Source organism: Gadus morhua, chromosome 22 (genome assembly GCF_902167405.1).
Source record: "Gadus morhua chromosome 22, gadMor3.0, whole genome shotgun sequence".
Classification (NCBI taxonomy): Eukaryota; Metazoa; Chordata; class Actinopteri; order Gadiformes; family Gadidae; genus Gadus; species Gadus morhua.
The window spans coordinates 6,488,445-6,512,102 of record NC_044069.1 but is presented as its reverse complement, the minus strand read 5'-3'; the positions used below and the strand labels follow the sequence as shown (position 1 = coordinate 6,512,102).

Below are 23,658 nucleotides of genomic sequence, written 5' to 3'. Positions count from 1 at the left end.
AAATGATTTACATATTGGATTGTCAATGCAATCCACGCTATATTCCAATGTTATTATTATTTTTGGTATAAAACAATTATTAAAGTCTTAAATCAAAGATTAAATCATGATTTAATTCTATTACTGTACACTTAATAACTTTTCATGGGGAGTTGTCGTTGAGTTATATTGTGAAATAAATAAACCCAGTGAAGTGCTTCGATAAGGTTTGGTCTTGGAGGACACTAGCAACTATCTATTGATTAACTGCATCATTAATCTAGATATATTTATATTTTATTAACAAGGCCACTTTTTTTATTTAGTGAATGCACTGAAATGCATTCAGTTCATTTTCCACTCACACTTAATAAAGATCATATTTCAACAATTTGTGGGTCAGAAAGTATCCAACAGAGTCCAGGACACAAATATTTATTGAAAAATGTTTTTATTGTCCAAAAAAATATTCTAGTGGGGGGAAAATGGATTCCGTAAACATATTCAAGTTTATTGATAAATGGTGCCCCTGGGAAAATAGACTTCAAGTTGTCTATAGTCATAACAAATCATTTGGAAATTAAGAAAATACAGAGCAGTTTAGAGGGTAACTCTACTAAGCCTAACTAGCTTACCCTCAAGCTACAGTACAAAAGAAAATCCACTACTATACTACTACTATCACTTTGTCACCTTCCTGTACGTCTGTTAGGAATAAAAGGAATAAAAAATTAGTGGTAACTACGTATCAAAGTAGAAGTAAGTAACAGAGGCACAATGTGGTTTGAGCTCATTCTACTTCCCTCTGCCTCAACATAACTGACAAGAGACCCACATTATTTCCTTGGTCACAGATACGTCACGCATGCATATGGTTATGATAATAGCATAATGTAAGGTCTTTTAAGGTATACATTGTCTTGATAGTTATATAAAACAAGGTATGCTGTTTTCATCCAGCTCTAAAGGGGCGTGTCGATGCTTCCAGGTGGTTCCATGGGCTCACATGATTGGACAGTTCTCCCCTCGGATTCCGCCCTGAGCAACGGAAAAAAACAAGCAACAGAAAAGTCGGTTGTGAATATTTTTAGGAAAAAGACCACATCATCAACATTAAGGCTGGTTTGTCCTCATAGGACTTCTGCAACATACTATGACACACCTCAAAAATGTCCTAACAAACAACAGCAATTATCTTTTATGTGTATAAGGGTGTATAGGTTTTATTGTTATACTTAGAACTTTGTGCATTAATGACAAAATAACCAACCATATGACCCCAAAAAAAGAGGAAATCCTTAAACTATATATTTTTTAAAGTCTATTAAACCATTTATCTATATTTTTTATAATAAAAACACTTATACAGTTAGTATCAGCTTATACATCATCATAGTTGACAATGTTGATATTGTTTAATTTAAACTCATTTCATTAATAACTTTCTAATGTTCTAATGCAGAGGGCTAGTCCATGCTAATACTAATGCTAGCCACGTGTCAGCCCCTCCCCCCTTCTCACAATGCACCCTAATGCAGAGAGCTAGTCTATGCTAAAGCTAACGCTAGCCCTCTCTGCATCCTAATGCAGAGCTAGTCTACGCTAACACTAACGCTGGCCCTCTCTGCATCCTAATGCAGAGGGCTAGTCCATGCTAATGCTAATGCTAGCCACCTGTCAGCCCCTCCCCCCCTTAACACAATGCACCCTAATGCAGAGAGCTAGATAACACTAACACTTACGCTAGCCCTCTCTGCATCCTAATGCAGAGAGCTAGTCGACGCTAACGCTAACGCTAGCTTTAGTGTTAGCTAGTTAGCTAGTTAGTTAGGCGTGGGCCCACCTTGCGGGGTGTGCTGCTGCTGACGACGTAGGAGTGGGGGAGCAGGCCCTCGGAGATCCCGCCGCTGCGGAAAGAGCGGGAAGCGGAGGTCACCGAGCAGTGGGGGGACTTGTCCGGTGACTGGCCACACGAGCCACACACCACGGTGCGGCTGCGCAGGTTGTACTCTCCGTCCGCACAGGTGCTGTGGGCCACCTGGGAGAGGGAAGGGAAATCCATTGGAGCCAACTAGTAGTTATAGTCTGTACCTTATTAAAGCTCACGTCACTCGTTTCTCACCATGTCCTCGTCGTCTTCATCAAACTGCGTGCGGGTGACCTTCCTCATAGCCATTTCCTGGATGGAAACAGAAGGAGGAAGTTTCGGTCTATACGTTTTGCTTGAGGATATACAGAAATGCTTTTCCATGTGGGAGATTCAACAATGTATGGGTTAGCTTTGTTTGTAGTCTCCTCGCTTCATGGCTATAAATATCTCAATGCACAGCAGGTGCTTCCATTGGCCACTCTCTGAGTCACATATGGTCGACAGGGTTCGCTAGAATTTGTTTGGTTATGGATGAAGCGTTGTTATGGTGATGTTATGGGTTTAATAGTGTGTTTCAGGGGTTCAAATTACTTTTTGGCTAGCAGACTCTTGTTCAAACGGTATGTGTGATGGTACTTGTTGTTAATGTGAAGTAGTTTTAAGGTAACGTACATCTCCATTGGCGTTGATCAGGGTGGTCTGGAACTGGTCTCCAGTTCCCCAGGTGGTTTGGTTCTTCCACACCAGGTCAGACGGAGGGCTGTTGGTTCCACCGCCTGTAGAGGACCAGATCTTCACGCGCCAAGGGAACAAAACATAAAACAGTAGTTAGGGCATCCGTGGCGGTGACCGCAGCGTGTTTTAAGAACCGGAGGTGATCGACGCGTCACATACCGTGACCCTCTGGCCGGCCTTCAAGGTGAACTTAGCGGGGAACTTGAAGGCGATGGCGGGGGCGGTCCCCACCTGACGCTTCACCTGCCAGTTACCCAGGTTCTGGTCCTGTGAGACAGAAAGGTGAAGGTTTGACGATGAGTTCCGCTGAATCATCGGGATTCGCACGGCTCATCAAGCAAGCACTCTGTTAAAGAAAGGAACGCGAGTGTTGTTCTACTGCCGCCATTACTGATGATCTGGCCTCAATGAAGGTACACGGCTAAGTTCACCCTGTGTCGTGATATCCCCTAAAAAATACCACTTCAATCTGATACAGGGATTTAAAATGACATGAAGACTTCGGACAAGAAGCTGTCTAGCTCGACAAGGTTGCAGCGTCCCATTAACACTACCAGGGTTAGGGGGTTCCACTCCCAGAGATCCCACTAGCGACACGCCAATGGTATCGTCAAACCACACAACCACACAGAACCACACGTCCGTTATCTCAGGACGTGGCCGTGGCCGTACCTCATCCGCCTTGTTGCTCAGCTTGACGAACTTGCCCTCCTGGTCGACCTCGTCCACGGTGACGCGGCCGCTGGCCGAGGCCTGCTGGGTGACGCGGGTCCTGACGGCGGGGCCGCCCGCGAAGCTGGACGCCTCGCTGTCCGTGTCGTTGGCGCGCCGCCGCTTGGCCGAGGAGCTCTGGGCGCTGCAGTGCACCGTGCGGGAGAGGGCGGCGGCCGAGCCGGACCCGCCCCCGGAGCCGGAGATGATGCGGCTGGTCACCCTGGTCGGCGGGGGGCTGGGGGAGAGCCGCAGCCTGGGGGGGGACGGACAGGAAGTGACGATGAGGCGGAACGTCGGATGGAAGACGGGTCGTTTGTTTTGGAGGGGGTAGGAACAGGCGTGACTGACAAGACTTTGTTAGATGCTGAGCTTTCTTTTTTATAGAGCATTTTGCGTTTAACATTTTCATATCTTTCTTTCATAAATAGGTAAGCACGGCATGGGGCCTTTTTAAAGTCCCAAAAAATATCAATATCATCAAATCATTATTTAGTCTGTTAGCAGAGACCTTCTTCCAAAGACCTCCAGTGAATGCAGATTCAGGCTCTTGAAAACATCTTGCTCAAGCAGCTCTACAGGTCAGGGACTAAGGACTCAAACCAGGCCCCTTTCGGCTGGGACCCAAAACACCGTAGTCGCTCCTCCACCCAATCTCCTCCACTCAGTCCCCGCCCCCCCCATGGCGAACACCGCCCAGGTCGGTGTCAGGTGTAAGCGCCTCGCCCACCTCTCCTCCTCGCCCTCCAGCAGCTTCCTGTAGGCGCAGATCTCCATGTCCAGGGCCAGCTTGACGTCCAGCAGCTCCTGGTACTCGTCCAGCTGCTGCTGCATCTTCTGCCTCATCTCGGCCATCTCGCGCTCCTTCTCGCCCAGCAGGCGGCGGCTGGTGTCGCGCTCCCGGGCCAGCGCCGCCTCCAGCTCCCTCACCCGGGCCTCCCGCGAGGCCAGCTGCAGGGGAGACGCGGCGGAGGTCAAGGGTCAATGCCTGGATTTTGTGTTTGGGTGTTTTTTGCTTTGGTTAAATTTTTTTTGGTTTATAGGGCTAATGTTCGTCAGTGTTTTTGTTTTTTGTTGGAGGAAAATATTTCGTTTTTGGAGCATGAATGAGAAAGTGTTGTTTAGGGTTCTCTTGTAGTTTATATTATTGGATGTTTAGCAGGAATTGATGCATATCATCCTTTAGCTCATGTGTGTCAAAACACACAATTCTCTGTTAGGTGCTTTGGCTCTCCTTTTACACTTTTTGGATATATTTATGTCGTTATCATATTTATATTGTATTTTATGTTTTTAATGTTACGGTATGTTACATGGTTGAGGTGAGTTTTGTCCCAAGCATAAGTAAACGTAAATAAATATCTCATCCTGCTCCTATCTAGGTCAGCTGGGCTGAAAGGAAAGAAAATGTCCATATTTGGTCTTTTCACCATTAAGAGAACGACTATAGTGAGTCACGACTCACTTAAGCAAAAAATAACAGCTTTTGGTTGCACCTGTTTTAAATTCCTCATGCCTCAGGCCAAATCATAACAAATCATAATTAACAAATGGCAAATGAATGGCTGCTGGATGGATCTGCCTACCGGTCAGAACAAAGCAGGCACTGAGGGGGTCCTACCCATCATATAACTGTGGATCACTTTAAGCAACGGTGCATATTTGGCAATGGATTTGTACCAGCTACTCAACATCACACCTGGTAGATCAAAGCCATTTCAAATGTAGACCGCTACGATTGGCCCCCGAAGTGTGTGTGTGGGTATCTGTGTGCTTGTGTGTGTGTTTGTGCATGCATGCGTATGTGTGCGTGCGTGCATGCGTGTGTTCCTGCGTGCATGCATGCGTATGTGTGCGTGCGTGCGTGCGTGCGTGCGTGCGTGAACGCGTGTGCTCGTGTGTACGCACACACGCGCAGAGAGAGGTGCGCGCGTGTGTGTGTACCTCTTTCTGCAGCTGGCTGAGCTGGCTGGACATGGACTCCAGGCGGACGCGTGTCTGCTGGAGCTCCTCGTGGGCCGCCCCCACCAGGTGGCTGCTCCGATCCGCCGACTGGCGCGCGTTCTCCAGCTGACAGGGCGACACACACACCACCGTGAGGGGGCCATACACCACCGTGAGGGGGCCACACACCACCGTAAGGGGGCCACACACCACCGTAAGGGGGCCACTCACCACCGTGAGTGGGCCCACTCACCTCTAGCCAAGCAAGGGTACATCGACGGTACTTTGGGATTTCGACGTGTCTGCCATTTTCTTAAAGAGATGCTCAATCTCAAACCTGGCTTAGTATCAGTTAAAGGTGACATATTAATGCTGTGGGTGTGAAAGCACGAATAAACTGCTGAAACAGAAGTATCGTCATGTAATCCATTGATTTCAACAATGTAACTGTATTCTAAATACCAACTATTTAAAGTGTAACTGTAACGGAATACCGTTAGCTATAATATGTATTCTGAATACGTAACGCCGGTACATGTATTCCGTTACTCACCAACACTGCATATTCTACCACCAGGTGTGAGTGTGATTAGCCGTTACAAGCCGTTTAGAAAATCTGCCGGCAGATTTTCTAAACGGCTTGTAACGGCTAATACATGTATAATATGTCACCTTTAATATAGTCAAACAGAAGCTTATATTTAATTATATAAATGATATCATTGTTATAACACAACTGCCCAAAGTTTTCTCCAGGCCACATCGTTGTGATTATTACGACCCCCTACCTTGGAGTTGTAGGTCTTCTCCAGCTCGTCCTTGTACATCTTGACCTGGAGCTCGTGCTGGGACCTCATCTCCGTCAGGGCGTCCGACAGCTTGCTCTCAAAGTCCTGCTGGAGCCCGTTGTCCATCTCCACCACGCGGGACTCGTGCCGCCGCTTCGTCTCCCTCAGCTCCTGGAGGACAGGTCATCGGTTGATTTCATTAGTTTCCGTTTTTTGAACCTCTCGTTTAGTGCACTAGCCCTTTAATCCAGCTCACTGGCATCTCAATTAGCCTACCTGCGTCTAATGCAGTCACCTAGCATCTCATTTAGCCTGCCAGCCTCTCAATTAGCCTACCTGCATTTAATGAAGTCGGCCAGCATCTCAATTAGCCTACCTGTGTCTAATGCAGTTGACTAGCATTTAATATACCCTGCCTGAACCTCATTTAGCCTACCGGAATCTAATGTAGTCACCTGGCAACTAATTTAGCCTATCTGCATCAAATGTAGTTAAATAGCATCTCATTTAGTTCGACCAACATCTAATGTAGTTGACTAGCATTATTTTTTCCTACTGTAACGCCTGCATAGCCCTTTGGGGATTAGTACAAATCGTGATCGTATTTGATCTTATCGTTCATCAAAAGTACACCAAATCCATGTTCATTGACATTCACCTCTGAGTAAATACTCTTCTGGAAGTCCAGTTCCTCCTTCAGGGTCTGAATGCGGTTCTCCCCATCCACCCTCCTGAGCATCTCGTCCTGCAGTTGCTTCCTGGCGTCGGCCAAACTGGCCTCCAACTGGGGGAAGGAGAACCGTGAGGAGGAAGTGACTATGTGAGGTAGAACAGTGTTTCCCTTTTTGGTCTCCGGCCCCACCACAGCCCCATCAGTACGGCTCAAGAACCGCGTCATCAACTTCAGACAAGAAACGGCGTCCATTGCACCGCTATTATAGCATACCCTGGTATGTTTACCTCCAGTTAGGGGTCAGAGACCTCGACTTCACCCACTGTACACCCACCCATCAATCCGAGGGATGTTTCCCCACACACGCAACACATGTATGCAACTTTTCACAACCAACTTCACTTGCAGTTGTGGATATTATTATAAGAATTCAAAAGACAAAATTGACAAAAACATAGGATACACCATTTGTGTGATTTTCCTTTGCTCCTTTCAAACCACATGTACAGAAAATAAACATTGATTTTCAAATCACAAAGTAAAAAGACTGTCGAGGTGGTTGCCGGGGGTTACCTTGGCGATCTGGGCCTTGAGGTCGCGGACCTCGGCCTCCAGGTTGCGTTTCTCGCCCAGCGCGGTGGTGAGCGAGGCGTCCTTGGAGTTCATCAGCGCCTCCAGGTCCTTCAGCCGCAGCAGGGCCGTGGCCAGGTCCGACTCCTTCTTGGTGTTCCTGCAGGGAAGCAGCGGAGGGGTGGTTGATGGTTAGTGGAGTTCATGTTGTTGTGTTGTTGCTGTTGTTGTTGTTGTGTTGTTGTTATTGTGGTTTTCGGACGATGTTGGATTTTGCATGCCACGATATCGGGTTTAGTTGTACGAATTGCATAGTTTGCTAAAGTTTTTACGTTCCTTCTATTTAGTTTGGGGAAATCGCAGAGTGACTTTAATCAGTGTCTGGAAATGTTAGAAAAACGAAAAAGTCCAAACCAATCAGATCCCAAAATGGCGATACATAAGAATCCCATGCCCAATCCCAAGAAATTCAAATTATAGACTTCTCTCTAACATTACAACCACACACTTCTTCAGTGCTGACTGCTATGGAAACAACACAAATCCACAACATACGACCTTAATGAGAACACTTTATTTATCTTTGCCCGGCGTCTTGGCAGAGGATGAAATTCCTTAAGTTTCCTCTCAGAGGATCGGGAATAAAACCTGGTAACTATTTAAGGAACTGGGGGGACGGGGGGGGGGGGGGGGGGGGGGGCTGGGTAGCAGAGCTGCGAGAGGAAGCCTGGCGCGTTTAACCAAAGGAGGGGCGGTCCTGGTTGTTTCCAGTGCTGCCTGTGACTCATCGTCCCCGTTTCGTCCCATCACGTGTCTCACGCTAGCCACAAGCCCCAAACCGCTGGCGTCTGAGCTTACACTGGTTGCCAGGGCAACGGGTCGGCTTAGCCAAACACTAGTTTGCCATCTCAATATTTGTGGAAAACTAACGGAGGGGGGTTTGGGGGGAGGAGGGAAGTCCTCTAAACACTGCCACGTATTGTACGGATAATGATCACAGAAGGGAAGGAAGAACGAAAAGTAGAGGCGAGGGAGAGAGAGAGAGAGAGAGAGAGATAGAGAGAGAGAGAGAGAGAGAGAGAGAGAGAGAGAGAGAGAGAGAGAGAGAGAGAGAGAGAGAGAGAGAGAGAGCGGGAAAGACTTAGTCATCAGGGCCCTCGATGGGGAGAAACTTTTCCTTCGGCAAGGTGGAAGCTGGATGTTAAAATGCAGGGCGAGCGAGGCGAGGCGAGGCCTCTATGCTGTTAAAGGGAGTGGCACCCTCTCTCTCTCTGCACTGCTGTTTCTCACAGTAAATACACGAGTAAACAGAAGTCGCAGGGCTTGCAGGACAGGACCTGTGCACACGTCTACTGCACGGTTTGTGTTCAGGGATCTGGGTGTTGTGTTTGAGAGACTGGTTATTGTTAAGACACTCTCAAATCCCAGACAGCGGTCTATTCCAGACTGGTGCCGGTTGAATGAAGATGAGCTGTGAAGTATGCAGGGGAGTTAGGAACCTCCAGGGAGTGGCTATATCTCATGATGATCATCTGAGTTTATTGTTTTTTTGGCAACCGTGGCTACGGGTCTGTTTATCCCGCTCACTCAGTGTTTGATCAACTCAAAGATTAACCAACACCGTTCCGGAACCGGGGAGGGAGGCGTGGTCTCGGGATTTCCTTGGAATGACTCACGAGGCACAATGAATGGATGGCTGACTCAGAGAAGAAAGTGGACTCCTTCCTTACGAGGAGGAAGAAGCACGCCCACGTGGACGCGCACGTGCACTCACCTGGCCTTCAGCTCCTTGTAGTCCTCCCGCACCTTGCTGAGCTCCAGCTGCAGGCGCGCCCGCTCCTTGGCCACCGAGTCCAGGGTCTGCCGGGCGTCCGCCAGCTCCGTCTCGTACGCCGCCTTCATGCCCCCCAGCTCGCGGGTCACCTCGGACTCGGACTCGGTGATGCGCAGGCGCAGGCCGGCGTTCTCCGACTCCAGCGAGCGCACCTTGTCGATGTAGACGGCCAGCCGGTCGTTGAGGTTGCACAGGTCGTCCTTCTCCTGCAGACGGGTGATGCGGTTGGGGGAGAGCGGGGAGCTCACACCCCTGGGTGTGTTCTTCGCCGGCGTTGCCATGGTCCCTGTAGAGGAATGAGCGGGAATGAGCATGTTACTAAATACTGTGCTAAATACTAATATCTGTGTGGGTTTATCATGAGCTTCTGTCCGTCGACCTTCCGAAGCGGAAAAATACAAATAGGGATAAGCGATTGTTTTAATATTCCGACCTCAATTTGCTTAATAGTCAAACCGGTCCGCCATTGTTTGGCGGCAGGTGTTCATGTGGCCCCAGTGAGGGTGATCAATGGTAGTCAAACATTTTCAAAATGGCGTCGGCCCCTGTTCCTCTGAGTCAGAGCGTGGCATCGAGGCGTCAGGAGGTTCCATGCTCACTAGAGACGCCAAGAATGTATGTGCAATATACTGTAAATATAATTCAACGTAATGTTTATTTGTGTAATTATTTATTCTACATTTTAAATAGGCCTATATTCTGCAGTTTATTTTACTTGTCAGATAATTGATCATAGTCAAAGTAAAAAAAGAAAGAAATGTCTGGAGAAACAAAAGTGCTAGAAAACAATAATTATCACGCAACTTAAACATTCAAAACTGGAAAGCAATTATTTTTTTATCAAAAATGAGAACAGGCTATTGCTTACAATAGTTCCATTACCAGATTGTTCTCCTTTAAACATTGACAATTTTCTTTCCATGTATTTACTTAACCATACAGTGTGAAACAGCAACACAAACACTTTGCGCTTGAGGGCTATAATGAATGGCATCTTGTCTCTAGAGATTATGGCATGGGAGTGGTCGACTCCACCCTGCCTACTCCACCCAAACCAGCGACAACTATTCATCGCTTAAGTTCAATAAAACCTGCAACTTTCACAGACTTTAAGACTCACCTGTGGATCTGAAGTCAAACGACACAAGTATAGGCGCTGGAGATGTAGAGATGTGAGATGTTCCCGATTATTCCAGTTGGGACCTTCTCACTGGGTGCTCTGACTGTAACGCTCTCAAACCCTTTAACAGCCTCTGAGACTGAGCTGACTAAGAGCCACTGTCTCCGTGCCCAAATAGGAAAGAATGAGATGGGAGGAGAGAGGGAGGCAGGCCTTCTCCGTTTCAGTCTGCGTAGGCTACTGGTCCTCAATTCCTCACTATTTTTTTTCTCTCTCTCTCTCTCTCTCTCTCTCTCTCGGTCTCTCTTCCCCTTTTTTCTCGCACCATATCTCATCTATCTACACCCTTTCATATCTGTATGACTAAGTAACCTTTGATTGTTATAGATTGCATCCGTTTCTATGCAGGAGAGTTGCCAACACAGTCCAAACATTGCCCAAGGCCAGTCTTATGATTAATTTGTGCCCTCTAGACTTTGTGGGTAGTGTTTCACTCCTTTACTCGTGTTGTGTCTGCTCTGAATGAGGCCAAGGCTGCAATTAATAAATGTATCAATAATCTTGATGTATGTATGAATAGAATGTGAATCAATACTGACACACACACACACACACACACACACACACACACACACACACACACACACACACACACACACACACACAGCATTACATTTATAGTCTCCGTTATATTTATCTATATACATGTTCTCCCAATATAGTTATATAGTCTTGGGTGTAGGCTATATGTAGACCTACAATGGTTGACTGGGGGAGTTTGTGTTTCTCTGAATCAACTTCTCCATACGAGAATAATTATAAGAGAATGTTGGACGTTTGGCGTTCATCGTAACGCTGTCTCTTTAATTGTCTTGTTTTTCATTTGGATGTTCGCGAATAATTTGTGCTTAGTTTATTATAAATTATATTCACATGCAATTTGTAGGTGCTGTTTGTGTTCGGTAAATTTTCAACAGAATAATAGCCGGTATCAGGGGAGAAGGGGGATAAATGGTGCGTGCGTAACGGAAAGATGCTCGCAGAAGCTCTGCGTTACATGATAAGCAAATCTGCTCTGATACAAAGTTCATCGATTGAATAAAACGACCATATTTAAGGCGTAATTGTGAAGCGATCGTGAGGGTGAGTTCTGAAAATCCCCGATATCCTGCATCGTGTCTGCGCTGAACAACGAGTGGAAGCAGAGGCTGTCATGTGGTCCGGTGGAAAACCCGGATTGGATCTCCTTGGTCACCTGGGCTAAGGGCTTGAAAGCAACACTGTTTTGGATGGAAGACTATTTCCAACCTGTCCAAGTTCGATCAAATAAACCAACAGTGATTGACTTCAAAATGTTGAACAGCCAAATTGTGTCCGTCAGTGTTTTAATGGCCACATTAAAAAGTGCATCTTACTTTAAATCGACTTTTAATACCCTAATTTGTATCCAATGTCTTCATAACAAGCGTTTGTACAGGTCACATGAACTAATACAATTACATACGAGCACACATTGGAGGATTACAGGGCTATTTCTCCAGCTAATCAACAGCAGACTCCACTCCATATTTTAGAGCTCGCTACCGCCCGCCAGCAGCCGCCAAACGAGCCGTCGGGAAACGTTACGGAGCCACAGAGAAAAACCCGGAGACACAAGTAGACAACACCACAACAACCAAAAACCAGCCCCGAATCGTTGCTCCGACGATACTACATCCCGAATCAATTTAAAAGCCCAAAACATATCCCGTTCAAATCCACGAAATACACCCCGCTGTGGTCGGAGAACAGGCGAAGCGAGAGGTCGTCGAGAGAAGACGTCCCCGGCTCCGCAGCGGCCTCCATTTTAGCTCCTCGCCCGACGGCTACCTCACGTGTCCTGGACTGTCTTCCTCACATGACCCGTGTGTTTGTCCCCGTGATCAGCACTTCCATCTCCCTATATATATCAGTGTCGCTGGATATCGCGTTTTGAAACTGCAACCTTCATGGATATGCTCGAACAGAGTTTGGACAGCTCGACGAGGTAAGATTGCTCCTTGCTGCTTGTTTTACACTCGGCGTTAGCAATGGCTACCACCGATGGCCTAGCCCCAAAGTCACCATTTTCCCCTCGCATCACAATGTTAATGCGACTTGGTAGATCGTGTAGGAAGATCGAAAGCGGAACAGTTTCGTGTTGTGGTTTATATCACCCCGTAATGAACGACCAGGTGCTATTGGCTGGGTCAGTGTGCATGTGGTTTCTGGGTCGTAGATGCATTTGATTGTGTATGGTGTTTTACACTTGATAGGATTACTCCATGGGCTGTTTGCAGAGTTGTTGGTTAGGACACTGGCAGATGAATAGCAGCAAAGCAATGTGAGAGTTTTAGTTGGTGCAAATGAAATCCCTCCAAAACCACCCTTGCACACGCCTCATCCCACTGTTTTGTTTATAAATTAACTCGGATATTGGCCTACAACGCAGTAGTAGATGGACGCTTCTGTATGTTGTTATCATTGATTTTATTTTTATGCACAACAGCAACAAAATAAAATATAATCTGCAGTTGAATAATGCATTTATTGAACCACATGTGTCCCCTTTATCATTCATTGTTGTTGTTTTTACCCGTGATGTGTGTATGTGGGGTTTTTTCCGCGCCAAGCATGGGGCATAAATAATAGTTGGAACCCTAGATGCACTGTGACAGATGGGCTCCTTCAGAGAGAGGGAAAGGGAGGGCCAATGTAACGCATTGTCTAACGTTGTTTCTCCCCCCCCAGTCACGAAAAACAGGAAACTGAAGAGGTTGTCCAGTTGCAGGAAGGTAATTCGATTTAATTATTAACATCAATTTTTTTTTTTTTTTTTATACAAGCATTTCAAAAAGATGCTTGCAACACGAACATAGCTTTTACATCGACTGCCCTGCCGCTCAGTTATTCTCATGTCTTAATCTGGGTTCGTTTTTGGTCTCAAGGAGAAACGGTGGGGACTGAGGAGCAAACGGCAGTGACCATCGCCAGTGTCCAGCAGGCTGCGTTTGGGGAACATGTCCAGTACCAGTTCCGCACAGAGAACAGCGGCGGCCAGGTACGGCTCCACCTGCTGGCCTCCCGACTCGCCGCTATACGGTTACAGCCGTTGGATAAGGGGCGGTTGGCCCTGCTAATGACTTATCACCACGTCGTACACTTAAAACGTCCGGTGGGAAAATCCACCTGGAAGAGGATCATTGACTTCTGTGTGTGAATTTAAGCTCTCCCCAAATACAATTTCATTTTGTGTTGGCTTTAGTTCATTTCTTTTTAAGTTTGTTTACACTGGGGGCTGAGCCCCAGCCTCGAGCTACAGCACTTCCACAGCCACAGTGCAAACACACACCTCTTATTGTGAAACCAATGGTTACAAGAACCACCGCTCCGCGCAATGCAAATATGTTCAACAAAAAAAAAGGCACGAGATGAATGGTTCCGGCACTCACCGCAATGCCCCCCCCCCCCCCGCCCCCCCCCCCTGTCCGCAGGTAACCTACCGCGTCGTCCAGGTCTCGGACGACCACATCGAGACGACCACGGACGGGTCGGGGTCCGTCAGTGTGGTGTCGGCCGCAGCCTTCGCCGGCGGCCCCCAGGCGGTGGCCCAGGTGTGTACCCCGCCCCCCCCCACACACCCCGTCTTCTTCTATGGTGTCCGCGAGCCAAGGGTTGTTTCTTTGGATGCGTCTTGGATCCTCCCATCTCCGTGGGGGGGCTGCTTGACCTTCAGAGTGGTCGCCTAAGTCTTGGTTTAAGTGTTTCAGTTGATGTGTGAAGGACCGTTGTGTTGTAGTGGTTGGGGTCTGCCAGCCGTAAAGCTGGGTTAGATTCCTAATGTCCAAAAGCTATCTCCCCTGGAGACGTCCCTTGAGCAAGATGCCTCGACGCCTACCTGTTCCTAGATAACGTGTATTTGTTTGCATGTGTCCTCTTTTAAATGTTGCGTCTACTATGGTTACTTCATAAACATAACCGCAGGATGAGGTGTGTGTGCAAGGGTTGTTTGGAGGGGAGGTGCACCACGTCTCAACTCGATACATTTTTGTTGTGCTAAAACCGCGAGGTGTAATCCGTGCTCCGTACGCTCCGGGCTCGCGTCCCTCTGTGGAGCGGCGCCCCGGGTACCGACGCCGTAGTGATGAGTGGAGCGGTGCACGTCGGGGGCATTGATTGGTGGGTTTGGTTCCTCCAGGCCGTCATCCAGAACCCCTTCAGCAATGGGGGCAGCCCGGCCGGGGACTCGGTGGGCGGGGAGACCCGCTTCGCCTACTTCCCCGCCGCCACGGTCAGCGACGGGACGGCGGTGTCGGTGCAGGCGGCGGACCCCACGCTCACGCAGGCCGGAGGTGACGGGGCGCACGTGGCGGGGTCAGAGGTCGATGGACGGGTGTGGGGGGGGGGATGTATAAGGGAATTAAAGCAGTTTAATTGCGACCTAAGATTTTGTGACAAACGCATGCCATTTGTTTTTACACTTAATAATTAAGGGATATGAATTAATATAATAACTTATTATCATTATTACATCTAGAAATCGTGTCTTAAGAAACCTGACGAAAGGAAAGCACTGAAATGCTCCGGTTTCATTTTTGTGAGGCTCTCTCTTTGCTTCATGGCCGACCTGACGGGTTGCCTGGTTACCGTCTCCCTACACCCCCTTCCCCTCCTCCAGGTCAGTTCTATGTGATGATGAGCCCCCCCGATGTGCTGCAGGGTGGCACGGGACGCACCATCGCCCCACGCACGCACGCCTACTCTGCGTGAGTATAACACAAACACGGACGGAGACAGACGGAGACGCGTGTTTACCCGCCCCTTCCTCTGATCACTGACGCCCTGCGCGTTGGCCGAAGTTTAAAAATTGCTGTCATATCGTTGACATGTATTGGTTCTCTGATTTGACTGTTGTGTGTTTGGAGATCATAAGCAACAATCTTAGAATCTGAATCATTCAGAAGAGTCTGAGGAAATTGTTCACCGAAAAAGAAAAGAAGCCAATTGTGTCCCACTTACCTGCCCTCCTCAGAGACCTGGCAGAGAGCGAGATGCTGCAGCATGGAGGTTCTAACTGGTGAGGAGCCCCTTTGACCCCCCCCCCAAAACCTCCTCCTCTCTCCTTGTTCTGTGCTAATGAAGTAACCCCCCCTCCCTGGCGCCCCACTGGGTGGGATTAGAACTATTTGGTGTCATCTGTGGTTTTAATTGTATTTTTATTGGATTTAATTTTTGTTGGACTCCATGAAGAATGGATGATGTTGTGTTTTTTTATTTTTTTGAAACAAACATGATCTTAAATCTGTAATCTGTCTGTAATCTGTGCAATGTATTTCCGTGCTATGTGATCCCATCAAAGTGCGAGTGTGTAGATAATCGGCCCACACCAATCTAATTTACACATAGTTGAAGGTTGAGGACCGTGGCGAAATGGTCCGTTTCAACATCTCTTCTTCCTGTTGCGTCTCCGCAGGAAGATGGACGGACCCCGGGCCCCCAGAGACGAGAGGCGGCGAGCGCAGCACAACGAAGGTAAGATAGGACACAATTATACTTTATACATAAATGACTCAAAGTATTATACAACATCTTCAGAGCCAGTTAACCCAAAACTTACGGTTAACTGGGTAACTTTTATTCTTGGTAATTTGTCTCATGATCGTCAACATAGTGACGTATGCCACTTTATCACTGTTACCCAATTTAGTCCCCAATTTAGAGTAAAATGGGGTTGAATCCTATGTTCGACGCATTCAGAGTACGTATGATTTAAATTGATTTGTGTCTGTTATCAGTGGAACGGCGGAGAAGAGACAAGATCAACAACTGGATCGTCACCCTGTCAAAGATCATCCCCGACTGCAACATAGACAGCAGCAAAACTGGAGCGGTACGTCCAACACAGACACGCTCCTCAGGACTTTTAGAGATATCATTTGGACGTAGTAGAATGCAGTAGTCTTTATTGACCCAGAGGGGCAATTTTGGTTCGCAAACAATAGTCAACACAGCCAATGCAACAATAAACATAAAAACATAGATGCATAAATACTAGGGCTGTCAAGCGATTAAAATATTTAATCGCGATTTATCACATTAATGTCATAGTTAACTCACGATTAGTCGCGATTAATCGCAAATCTTTTTCTAATTATATTTTTTTTTTATATGAATTTGCGTTAATCGCGCGGTAAAAAAATTAACGCCGTAAAAATTGGTTTGCGTTAACGCCGTTAATAACGTGTTTAACTGACAGCCCTAATAAATACATACATCATACAGTAGATGTCATCCTGACACGCGGGTTTGTGATAGTGGTTGCGATGCCCAGGTGTTGAATGCCCCCTATTCCAGCATTTGGTACAGTCCTCTGGGTAGGCTGGTAGGCTCATTGACCATACTACATCTGCGCGGGCGGGGGGGGATGGAGTTTGTAAAAGCTAATCACGGCTAATCCACAGGACACGGTTCTCTCTGTCCAGAGTAAGGGCGGCATCCTGTCCAAGGCCTGCGACTACATCCGGGAGCTCCGTCAGAACAACGCCCGGCTGCAGGAGGGCTGCAAGGAGGTGGAGCGCGTCCAGGTGGACAACGAGCTGCTCCGACAACAGGTAGCGCTCCAACCCCGACCCCGCCCCGGGGTGTTACTTCAACGTCTTCATCGGTGGCGTGGAGCGAGGCTTCCCTAAACCGCCCCCCGCTTTTTAGAGTCTCACGCCGTTGTTGTTTGTCTTCTTGATAGAAGAGTTTACATCTTTACAACACTCCTGATGGAAGAGCTGATGTCGTTTGTGTTCTAGATAGAAGAGCTGATGTTATCGTTTGTGTTCTAGATAGAAGAGCTGATGTCGTTTGTGTTCTAGATAGAAGAGCTGATGTTGTTTGTGTTCTAGATAGAAGAGCTGATGTTATCGTTTGTGTTCTAGATAGAAGAGCTGATGTCGTTTGTGTTCTAGATAGAAGAGCTGATGTCGTTTGTGTTCTAGATAGAAGAGCTGATGTCGTTTGTGTTCTAGATTGAAGAGCTGATGTTATCGTTTGTGTTCTAGATAGAAGAGCTGATGTCGTTTGTGTGCTAGGTAGAAGAGCTGATGTCGTTTGTGTTCTAGATAGATGGGCTGATGTTGTTATCGTTTGTGTTCTAGATAGAAGAGCTGATGTTGATATCGTTTGTGTTCTAGATAGAAGAGCTGATGTTGATATCGTTTGTGTTCTAGATAGAAGAGCTGAAGAACGACAACGCCCTCCTGCGGGCGCAGCTCCAGCAGCATGGCATCGAGCTCAACGGAGACCCCGTCTCCCAGTGACCCCCCCCCCCCACCCTGACGAACTGGGAAACGCACTCAGACGCACGCCATAACCAAGCACACCTCCCCACTCACACACATCCGAAGCGGCAGGAATCCCCGCCGAAAGGACAAAAGTCAGGAAGTCGGTACCTGCACAAGCCACGCGACCTCTGGTGGAGAAGCGGTGGGACACGGCGAAACACAAACGCACACACAAACGCACACGCACACACATGCACGAGGCCTAGGGCTAGGGACAAGTGTGTGTGAAGGGGCTATTCTTCCGGGCGTGCGTGCGCTCTCTCACTGACAATAACCCGTCGTGACAGCCCCGCCTTCCTTAGGACGCTTTACAGGAGTCTTCACGGCGGCCCGCCGAAAAAACACCGAATCCTTCTCAGATTATTTTTTTTTGGTTCGATGCAAACCACAGAGACTGGACGGTTTACACCCCCACTATTGGAACCCGTTTGTTTTGATTTTAAAGGCTACTGCATTTCAGTTTTTATTTACCTCTGACAATTGCTGTGTTTTAAGCTGCTGTGGGAAAGAACAAAAACAACTTTCAGTTTTTGTCATTTTAATTTATTAGTCTTCAGAGAACATGTATAAACAGTAGGCGTTTAAATTAATTAAGTCATTGTGCAAGATGAAGAGTATGAAACAGAGTCTGGGTGTTGATCTTCCCCCCCCTCCCCCCCCCCCCCCACCGAGTATGTGACAAATCGTTATCTAATCCTTCCTATGCCAGTTTGTTAACGGCTGTAGTACTTTTCCAGCTCATCCGTTGCATATTTGTGACTCATGCGGACTCCCCCTTCGTCAGTGAGCACTCGCTAACTTAAGTTATTGTTATGTTTGTTTTAATTTGGTAATATTTCAATGGTGCTGGTCCATTTGTTGTAAAGCATCTCATAACCGGCGGGGCGAGTTGAAGGACTGTGGGACTGACGTGTGCTGCTGTCGGGTGGGTTCAAAGGGGACATATCAGACCACCAGGCGTGAGTGTGATTAGCCCATACAAGCCGTTTTTGAAAATCTGCATCACAAGTGGGCGTGTGCACCTAGACGTGTGCTGGGTAGATCAGTCTTACCAGCCTACACAGTGGACTGAAGCAAACGTTGCTCATCTATCCAGCACACATCTAGGTGGACTCGCCCACTTGTGACGTCAGAAGACGCCGATTTTTCCAAACGGCTCGTGACTGCTAATCCCACTCGCACCCGGTGGTAGAACATGTCCCCTTTAATGACTGGACGTCCTCCGGAGAGCCGCTCCTCACTGGAGCAGGGCTTTGGGCCGAACGTCGAAGTGGCAGGGAGCCTTAAACAATGCAAGAAGGACCATAGGTGTGTACCTAATAGCTCAGGTAAACGGGGATCGAACGCTGGGCCGGGCGGTGGTTCCCAACCGTAGTACTGACCTCGTTCTCCGATTATAATACAGTAGAAACACACTAGGTGCAATGTAATGTATAGAAGATTATGGATATTGAATGATTGGATAAAAGCATGTGGGGTGGGGTTTCAGTTAATCTGGGTATTAAAGCATAGTGTTTGTTTATCTGCTCATTGTATAGGTCACAAGGTTTTTGGAGCATTGCAAAAATAACAAATCTCTTGCATAGTATAGTATTTTAAATGGTATCTCCTTTTAAAATACTATACCATTAAGTTAGTCATTTTATGGCGTTTTGGGAACCATTGCTGCCAATGGAGAAGTGAGTGATGATGATGGTGATTATGAAGGAGGTGACTACAATAGTGGGCCCTTTGGAAATATGAAATGTATGATCAATGTAGCTAACCACTTTGTCTGCAGTGAGCCTCGCTGCAGCTTTTTTTTTTCACTAACCACTGGCATTATCATTTCTGATACTACAATAAAACTACAAAGTTTATACCGAGCAAGCCGCGTTTAATCTAGATGTCTCCAACACTATATAAAGTTGCCACACCAATAATGGATGTGGAAAAAGACCATTGAACGAGGATTCACAATATATCAAACTCATGAAAACTACACAAACAAAACTGCCTAGGGAAAAAAACATGCAACACATGCCGCACTTCTCGGCGTTCTTTTGCTGGTGTGGGTAGCTACGCCGAGTGATCCATCCCAACCGTCGTGCACGAATGGAAAACGAGTTCCGTAGGTAGGCCATGTGTAACTTTGGATCTTTTAAAACTTTTTCCATCTTTCGTAAACCATGATTCTTCGTTTTTGTAAGATAAAATATTTCAGCAGACGTTAATCCCTAGTAGCAGTATATATCAATTATCAATCAGCAACATTCTACAACATTTGGTTTCCCGCCGACAATGGTGTTTGCTTAGGAACAAAACGTGATCCGACGTGCGTGCTGACAGACTCGTTAACATGTACATTTCTTATTGCAACATGATAATAAAAAAATAAAACCCAAGTCTAAATATAACTTGTTTGGCCAAAGCCCCCCGAACATGGCCCAACATATGTATGGGAAATGGTAACCATAAAACTGATAAACAAGGGCGCCATAGACAATATTATGTTTAACTTTGACTGCGTTTGCATAGGGGTTAGTGTTTATTTCCATTTCCCTGAAATGAAGCTTGGCCGAAGAGCTTCGTTCCAACGGGAAATAACCAAAGGCCTGCTCTTGGAGTATGAACCTCTGATACATGGGTCTGACCTGTGACCACTGACCAGCTGAACATTCTGATCGGAACGAGCACTAGACATGTTGGACATCTCCCTTCATCGGAGCTGATTCACGTTTACCCTTAGACACAGCGATGTATTATATGTTTGTATTTGGTGCTTGTTTTGTCATGGGTAGCCCTTTAGCTTGTTGGTGACCAAACTCTAGTCTCTGTTGGTTTATCCCAGTTATTAATTACCTAGGACTAGGCGTATCTCAATCTATTCTACCAAGAACATTTATCTGACAGATTAGCAAAGTTGCAAAATATTATTTTGTGACAATTAAAATCCTCTCATTAAGTTTTATATTGTCACATTCGAATTGACACAATCACAATTACATTTCCCTCGTGCTGTGCCTTCATTGCGCTCTATTGTTTGCCCTCAGTATGTTTACTTTGACGTAACCTTCATAATGAGTTTATTGGATGACCAAGCAAGGTGCATCACATTATATAATGCAATGAGTCCTGACCGGGCATGTAGCTTATACTGGACCATGCGACTACCGACGTTAACACGTTTGATGGTTTTGTTAATATCCGTGATTTTAACTCCATCACAAACAAAATGGCTGTTCCTTAGTCCCTGTCAGTTACAGATTCCTGCTAAACAGTCTAAAGGCAGTAGGCCTTTAGACTGTTACACTTTGGTTATACATAATAAATTACTGTCACAAACATTGTTGAAACATTAAAACAAACAAAGGAAACTATCGGTATTTCGGAGTCCGAAATAATTAGCTCCCCTTTCCTCATTGATACGTCGCCATTTCTGCGTAAGAAGTAAAAAAAAAAAATCGGATTTGACCAGTCGAGTACGGCTTTCTAAAAAATATTGTCCAACTTTCTACCCTGGAACTTCTTTTTCCTTGCACGTCTCGACCGGGGCTGCTTGAGTCAGAGCTACACCACCACCTCCTTCTCCACTTCCTCCTCCTTCTTCTCCACCACCTCCTCCTTCTCCACTTCCTCCTCCTTCTTCTCCACCACCTCCTCCTTCTCCACCTCCTTCTCCACCTCCTTCTCCACCTCCTCCTCCTTCTCCACCTCCGCAGCGGAGGAGGTGCAGCTTGGCCGTGATGTTGCGCAGGACGCCACGGAGTATGCTGCGGACATCCGAGGAGGTCATGTAGAAGATGATGGGGTCGAGGCAGGAGTTGAAGGTGCTGGCGAGCAGCGCCACTTGCCTCCAGCACTCGTCCTCCTTGCGGACGAAGCCCACCACGTGGGAGAAGTTGTAGGGACCGAAGGAGACGGCAAACACCAGCAGGGTGCCCACGGCCAGGCCTATAGCGCGGAGCCGCCGCCGCCGGCTGATGTGCGGCAGGCGGGAGAGGATGCGGATGAAGTTGACGTAGCAGAAGCAGGAGACGAAGAAGGGCACGCAGAAGAGGACAAAGAAGAGCTCCAGGCGCACGCGCATCAGTATTTCCAGCTCTTGCACGCTGAAGTTCATGTAGCACTGGGGCGTGGTCAGGTCCGAGCCGTTGTTCCTGACAAACGCGTCGCGGTTGGGCACGATGTACACGAACACAAGGTTGAGGGAGCACACCACCCAGGAGAGGACGCTGGCAATGACGGCGTAGCGCGGCCGGCGGCACCGCGAATACATGATGGGGAAGGCCACGCCCAAGTAGCGCTCCAGGCTGACCGCCGTCAGCAGCAGGGTGCTGTTGTATATGGTGGTGTAGAACAGGAAGCTGGTGATGGGGCACAGGAAGGGGGGCATCGTCCAGGTCATTTGGTCCAGGGCCTCCTTTATCTTTAAGGGCAGGAGTGTGAGAAAGATGAGGTCTGAGATGGTGAGGCTGAGGAGGAGGACGTCGATGGCCGTGGGATTGCGGCGGACCTTGCGGCAGAAGGTGTAGAAGGCCAGGATGTTGGCCGGCACGCCCATGGTCAGGGTGATGGTGTAGACGGAGATTATCAGGATGTTGATGGTCATCCTGACTGAGTCATGGGCCACCGATGTCTCGATGAACACCTGAGTGAAATGAAAACGATACGATAGGCGAATTGGATAAGGGACAGACTCTCGGACTCAGTTACGTTATTTCATTAAGGTAACGGCGAGACAATAAAAAAAAAAAGAGGCGCACAAAGAAAGACTTATTTTTGTCGTCTTCCTCTCAAGCAGTTCCTCTGCCTTAGGCAATATGGTCCTTTGGCACATTTGGAACAACATTTACCTCCAATAAGAAAGACGGGAAGATTAGAATTAGAGATTTTCATGCTCCCAATATCTGTCTAAATTCATAGAAGAAGTTACATGTACGGGAAATTATTTATTAGCATTGTGATAATGACTAAATTCGTGGGAAAAAATCTTGGAGGGCTTTATTTTTTGGTTTTAATAGTTCCAATTAACTGCTGAAGGCAACACTTGTTTTATCCCTACATTTCCAATTTGTCACCCCATATGGTAACACTAGGATCTGAGATTACCGTATGTTAACCAAGTACGATAACCCATTTCAAACCTGAGCTCATTATAAAACCCATAGAAAAGCACCTTGGAACAAATGTAACAGTGGACCTAAATGTTTTTCAATGAGAAGAATTAATCAGATTTTCAAAATAGTTGCAAGTTGAAATATGATTGCAATTATGACAGACGTACCTTTTGTCAATTCAGAAACTTCTGGAGCCCCATCACGTCCCAAAGTAGGCAGTCCGTACAATCCAGTCGTTAGGGTGGACTGGGGCCACAGACGGGCAGGTGACCTTTTCTTTAACACACTGTTTGGTTACGTGAAGACACACCCCTTTGCGTTGCTCGTCAAACTGTATAACCCCTATCTCAGTTCAGATTGTGGAAATTTAATAAGAAGACCATTGTAATTGGTTGTCCTGCTCATTTAAACCGTCTCTGGGCAACCGGTTCAATGGCCGCCGTGGATGTATATGTATTTATTTAGATGTGTGGTGTCATGAGACACACAGGCTTATGAGAGGCCTTGATGTTCACAAAGGGAAGGGCTGATATCACAAAGCATGTTTACATTAGTCGGCTGTTGAAATGCAAATTGTCATTTTTACCATACACCGACTGGTTAGATATTTTCAGACCCTGTTAATCATTTCTAATAGTATTTCCCTACTCCATGTTTATGTTCAACGAAACATGACAAAACCTGACATTTCAGTTTGAACTTTTGGTGCACTCACACTCGGCCATCTGGCCGTGGCCGTAAGAACAATGGGGCCAGTTGAGCACGGTTAGGTGTGAAAACGGCCAACGGCCACGGCCAGATGGCCTAGTGTGAGTGCACCCTTAGTCAAATAATAACAGTTTGCGCTCAAACAGACATTTATTCTATGATGTAGAAAAGCCCAAGGAATAGCTTTCGAATCAATGATTACACTCCTTACTTAGATCCAATCACAAGCCATCCACCATTTAGTCCCAACATGATATACAGTACAAGAGGTTGTACAC

At 47.0% G+C, this 23,658-nt stretch overlaps 3 protein-coding genes across 5 annotated transcripts; 1 reads left to right on the top strand and 2 right to left on the bottom strand.

Annotated features, from left to right (window-relative positions):
• Positions 1 to 413: 413 nt before the first annotated feature.
• On the bottom strand, positions 414 to 10,828 carry LOC115535752 (lamin-A). Its single transcript, XM_030347190.1, has 13 exons — positions 10,225 to 10,828; positions 9,045 to 9,390; positions 7,274 to 7,430; positions 6,686 to 6,811; positions 6,028 to 6,198; positions 5,240 to 5,365; positions 4,026 to 4,246; positions 3,257 to 3,551; positions 2,744 to 2,851; positions 2,522 to 2,641; positions 2,102 to 2,158; positions 1,823 to 2,017; positions 414 to 1,017 (listed from the first exon to the last, which is right to left on the bottom strand). Exons 2-13 carry the CDS (start codon positions 9,383 to 9,385, stop codon positions 982 to 984), a joined length of 1,953 nt encoding a protein of 650 aa, XP_030203050.1. The 5' UTR covers positions 9,386 to 9,390; positions 10,225 to 10,828; the 3' UTR covers positions 414 to 981.
• A 428-nt stretch (positions 10,829 to 11,256) lies between these two features.
• On the top strand, positions 11,257 to 19,439 carry usf2 (upstream transcription factor 2, c-fos interacting). 3 transcript variants are annotated; one of them, XM_030347194.1, is made up of 11 exons: positions 11,257 to 12,250; positions 12,994 to 13,037; positions 13,191 to 13,303; positions 13,737 to 13,856; positions 14,441 to 14,594; positions 14,921 to 15,008; positions 15,275 to 15,319; positions 15,716 to 15,774; positions 16,038 to 16,132; positions 16,704 to 16,853; positions 17,043 to 17,090. In XM_030347194.1, exons 1-11 carry the CDS (start codon positions 12,213 to 12,215, stop codon positions 17,073 to 17,075), a joined length of 939 nt encoding a protein of 312 aa, XP_030203054.1. In that variant the 5' UTR covers positions 11,257 to 12,212; the 3' UTR covers positions 17,076 to 17,090. The 3 variants fall into 3 exon arrangements, with proteins under 3 accessions (XP_030203054.1, XP_030203051.1, XP_030203052.1); XM_030347191.1 differs by lacking the exon at positions 17,043 to 17,090 and adding an exon at positions 17,460 to 19,439 and having other exon boundaries at positions 11,262 to 12,250; XM_030347192.1 differs by lacking the exon at positions 17,043 to 17,090 and adding an exon at positions 17,460 to 19,439 and having other exon boundaries at positions 11,265 to 12,250; positions 16,725 to 16,853.
• LOC115536054 (free fatty acid receptor 2-like) lies at positions 18,811 to 23,044 on the bottom strand. Its single transcript, XM_030347712.1, has 3 exons — positions 22,840 to 23,044; positions 21,246 to 22,203; positions 18,811 to 18,824 (listed from the first exon to the last, which is right to left on the bottom strand). Exons 2-3 carry the CDS (start codon positions 22,162 to 22,164, stop codon positions 18,811 to 18,813), a joined length of 933 nt encoding a protein of 310 aa, XP_030203572.1. The 5' UTR covers positions 22,165 to 22,203; positions 22,840 to 23,044.
• Between the last annotated feature and the right edge of the window lie 614 nt (positions 23,045 to 23,658).

What these genes read in the sequence shown, in the direction of transcription:
- LOC115535752 (XM_030347190.1), bottom strand. Translation starts at nt 9,385, where the DNA reads ATGGCAACGCCGGCGAAGAACACACCCAGGGGTGTGAGCTCCCCGCTC. An exon ending in AGAAGACCTACAACTCCAAG is followed by an intron (nt 5,366 to 6,027) that starts GTAGGGGGTCGT and finishes TCGCCCTGTCAG; the next exon opens with CTGGAGAACGCGCGCCAGTC. An exon ending in TGATCAACGCCAATGGAGAT is followed by an intron (nt 2,159 to 2,521) that starts GTACGTTACCTT and finishes GTTTCCATCCAG; the next exon opens with GAAATGGCTATGAGGAAGGT.
- usf2 (XM_030347191.1), top strand. Translation starts at nt 12,213, where the DNA reads ATGGATATGCTCGAACAGAGTTTGGACAGCTCGACGAG. An exon ending in GCGAGCGCAGCACAACGAAG is followed by an intron (nt 15,775 to 16,037) that starts GTAAGATAGGAC and finishes GTCTGTTATCAG; the next exon opens with TGGAACGGCGGAGAAGAGAC. An exon ending in ACGAGCTGCTCCGACAACAG is followed by an intron (nt 16,854 to 17,459) that starts GTAGCGCTCCAA and finishes TTTGTGTTCTAG; the next exon opens with ATAGAAGAGCTGAAGAACGA.
- LOC115536054 (XM_030347712.1), bottom strand. Translation starts at nt 22,164, where the DNA reads ATGACCATCAACATCCTGATAATCTCCGTCTACACCATCACCCTGACC.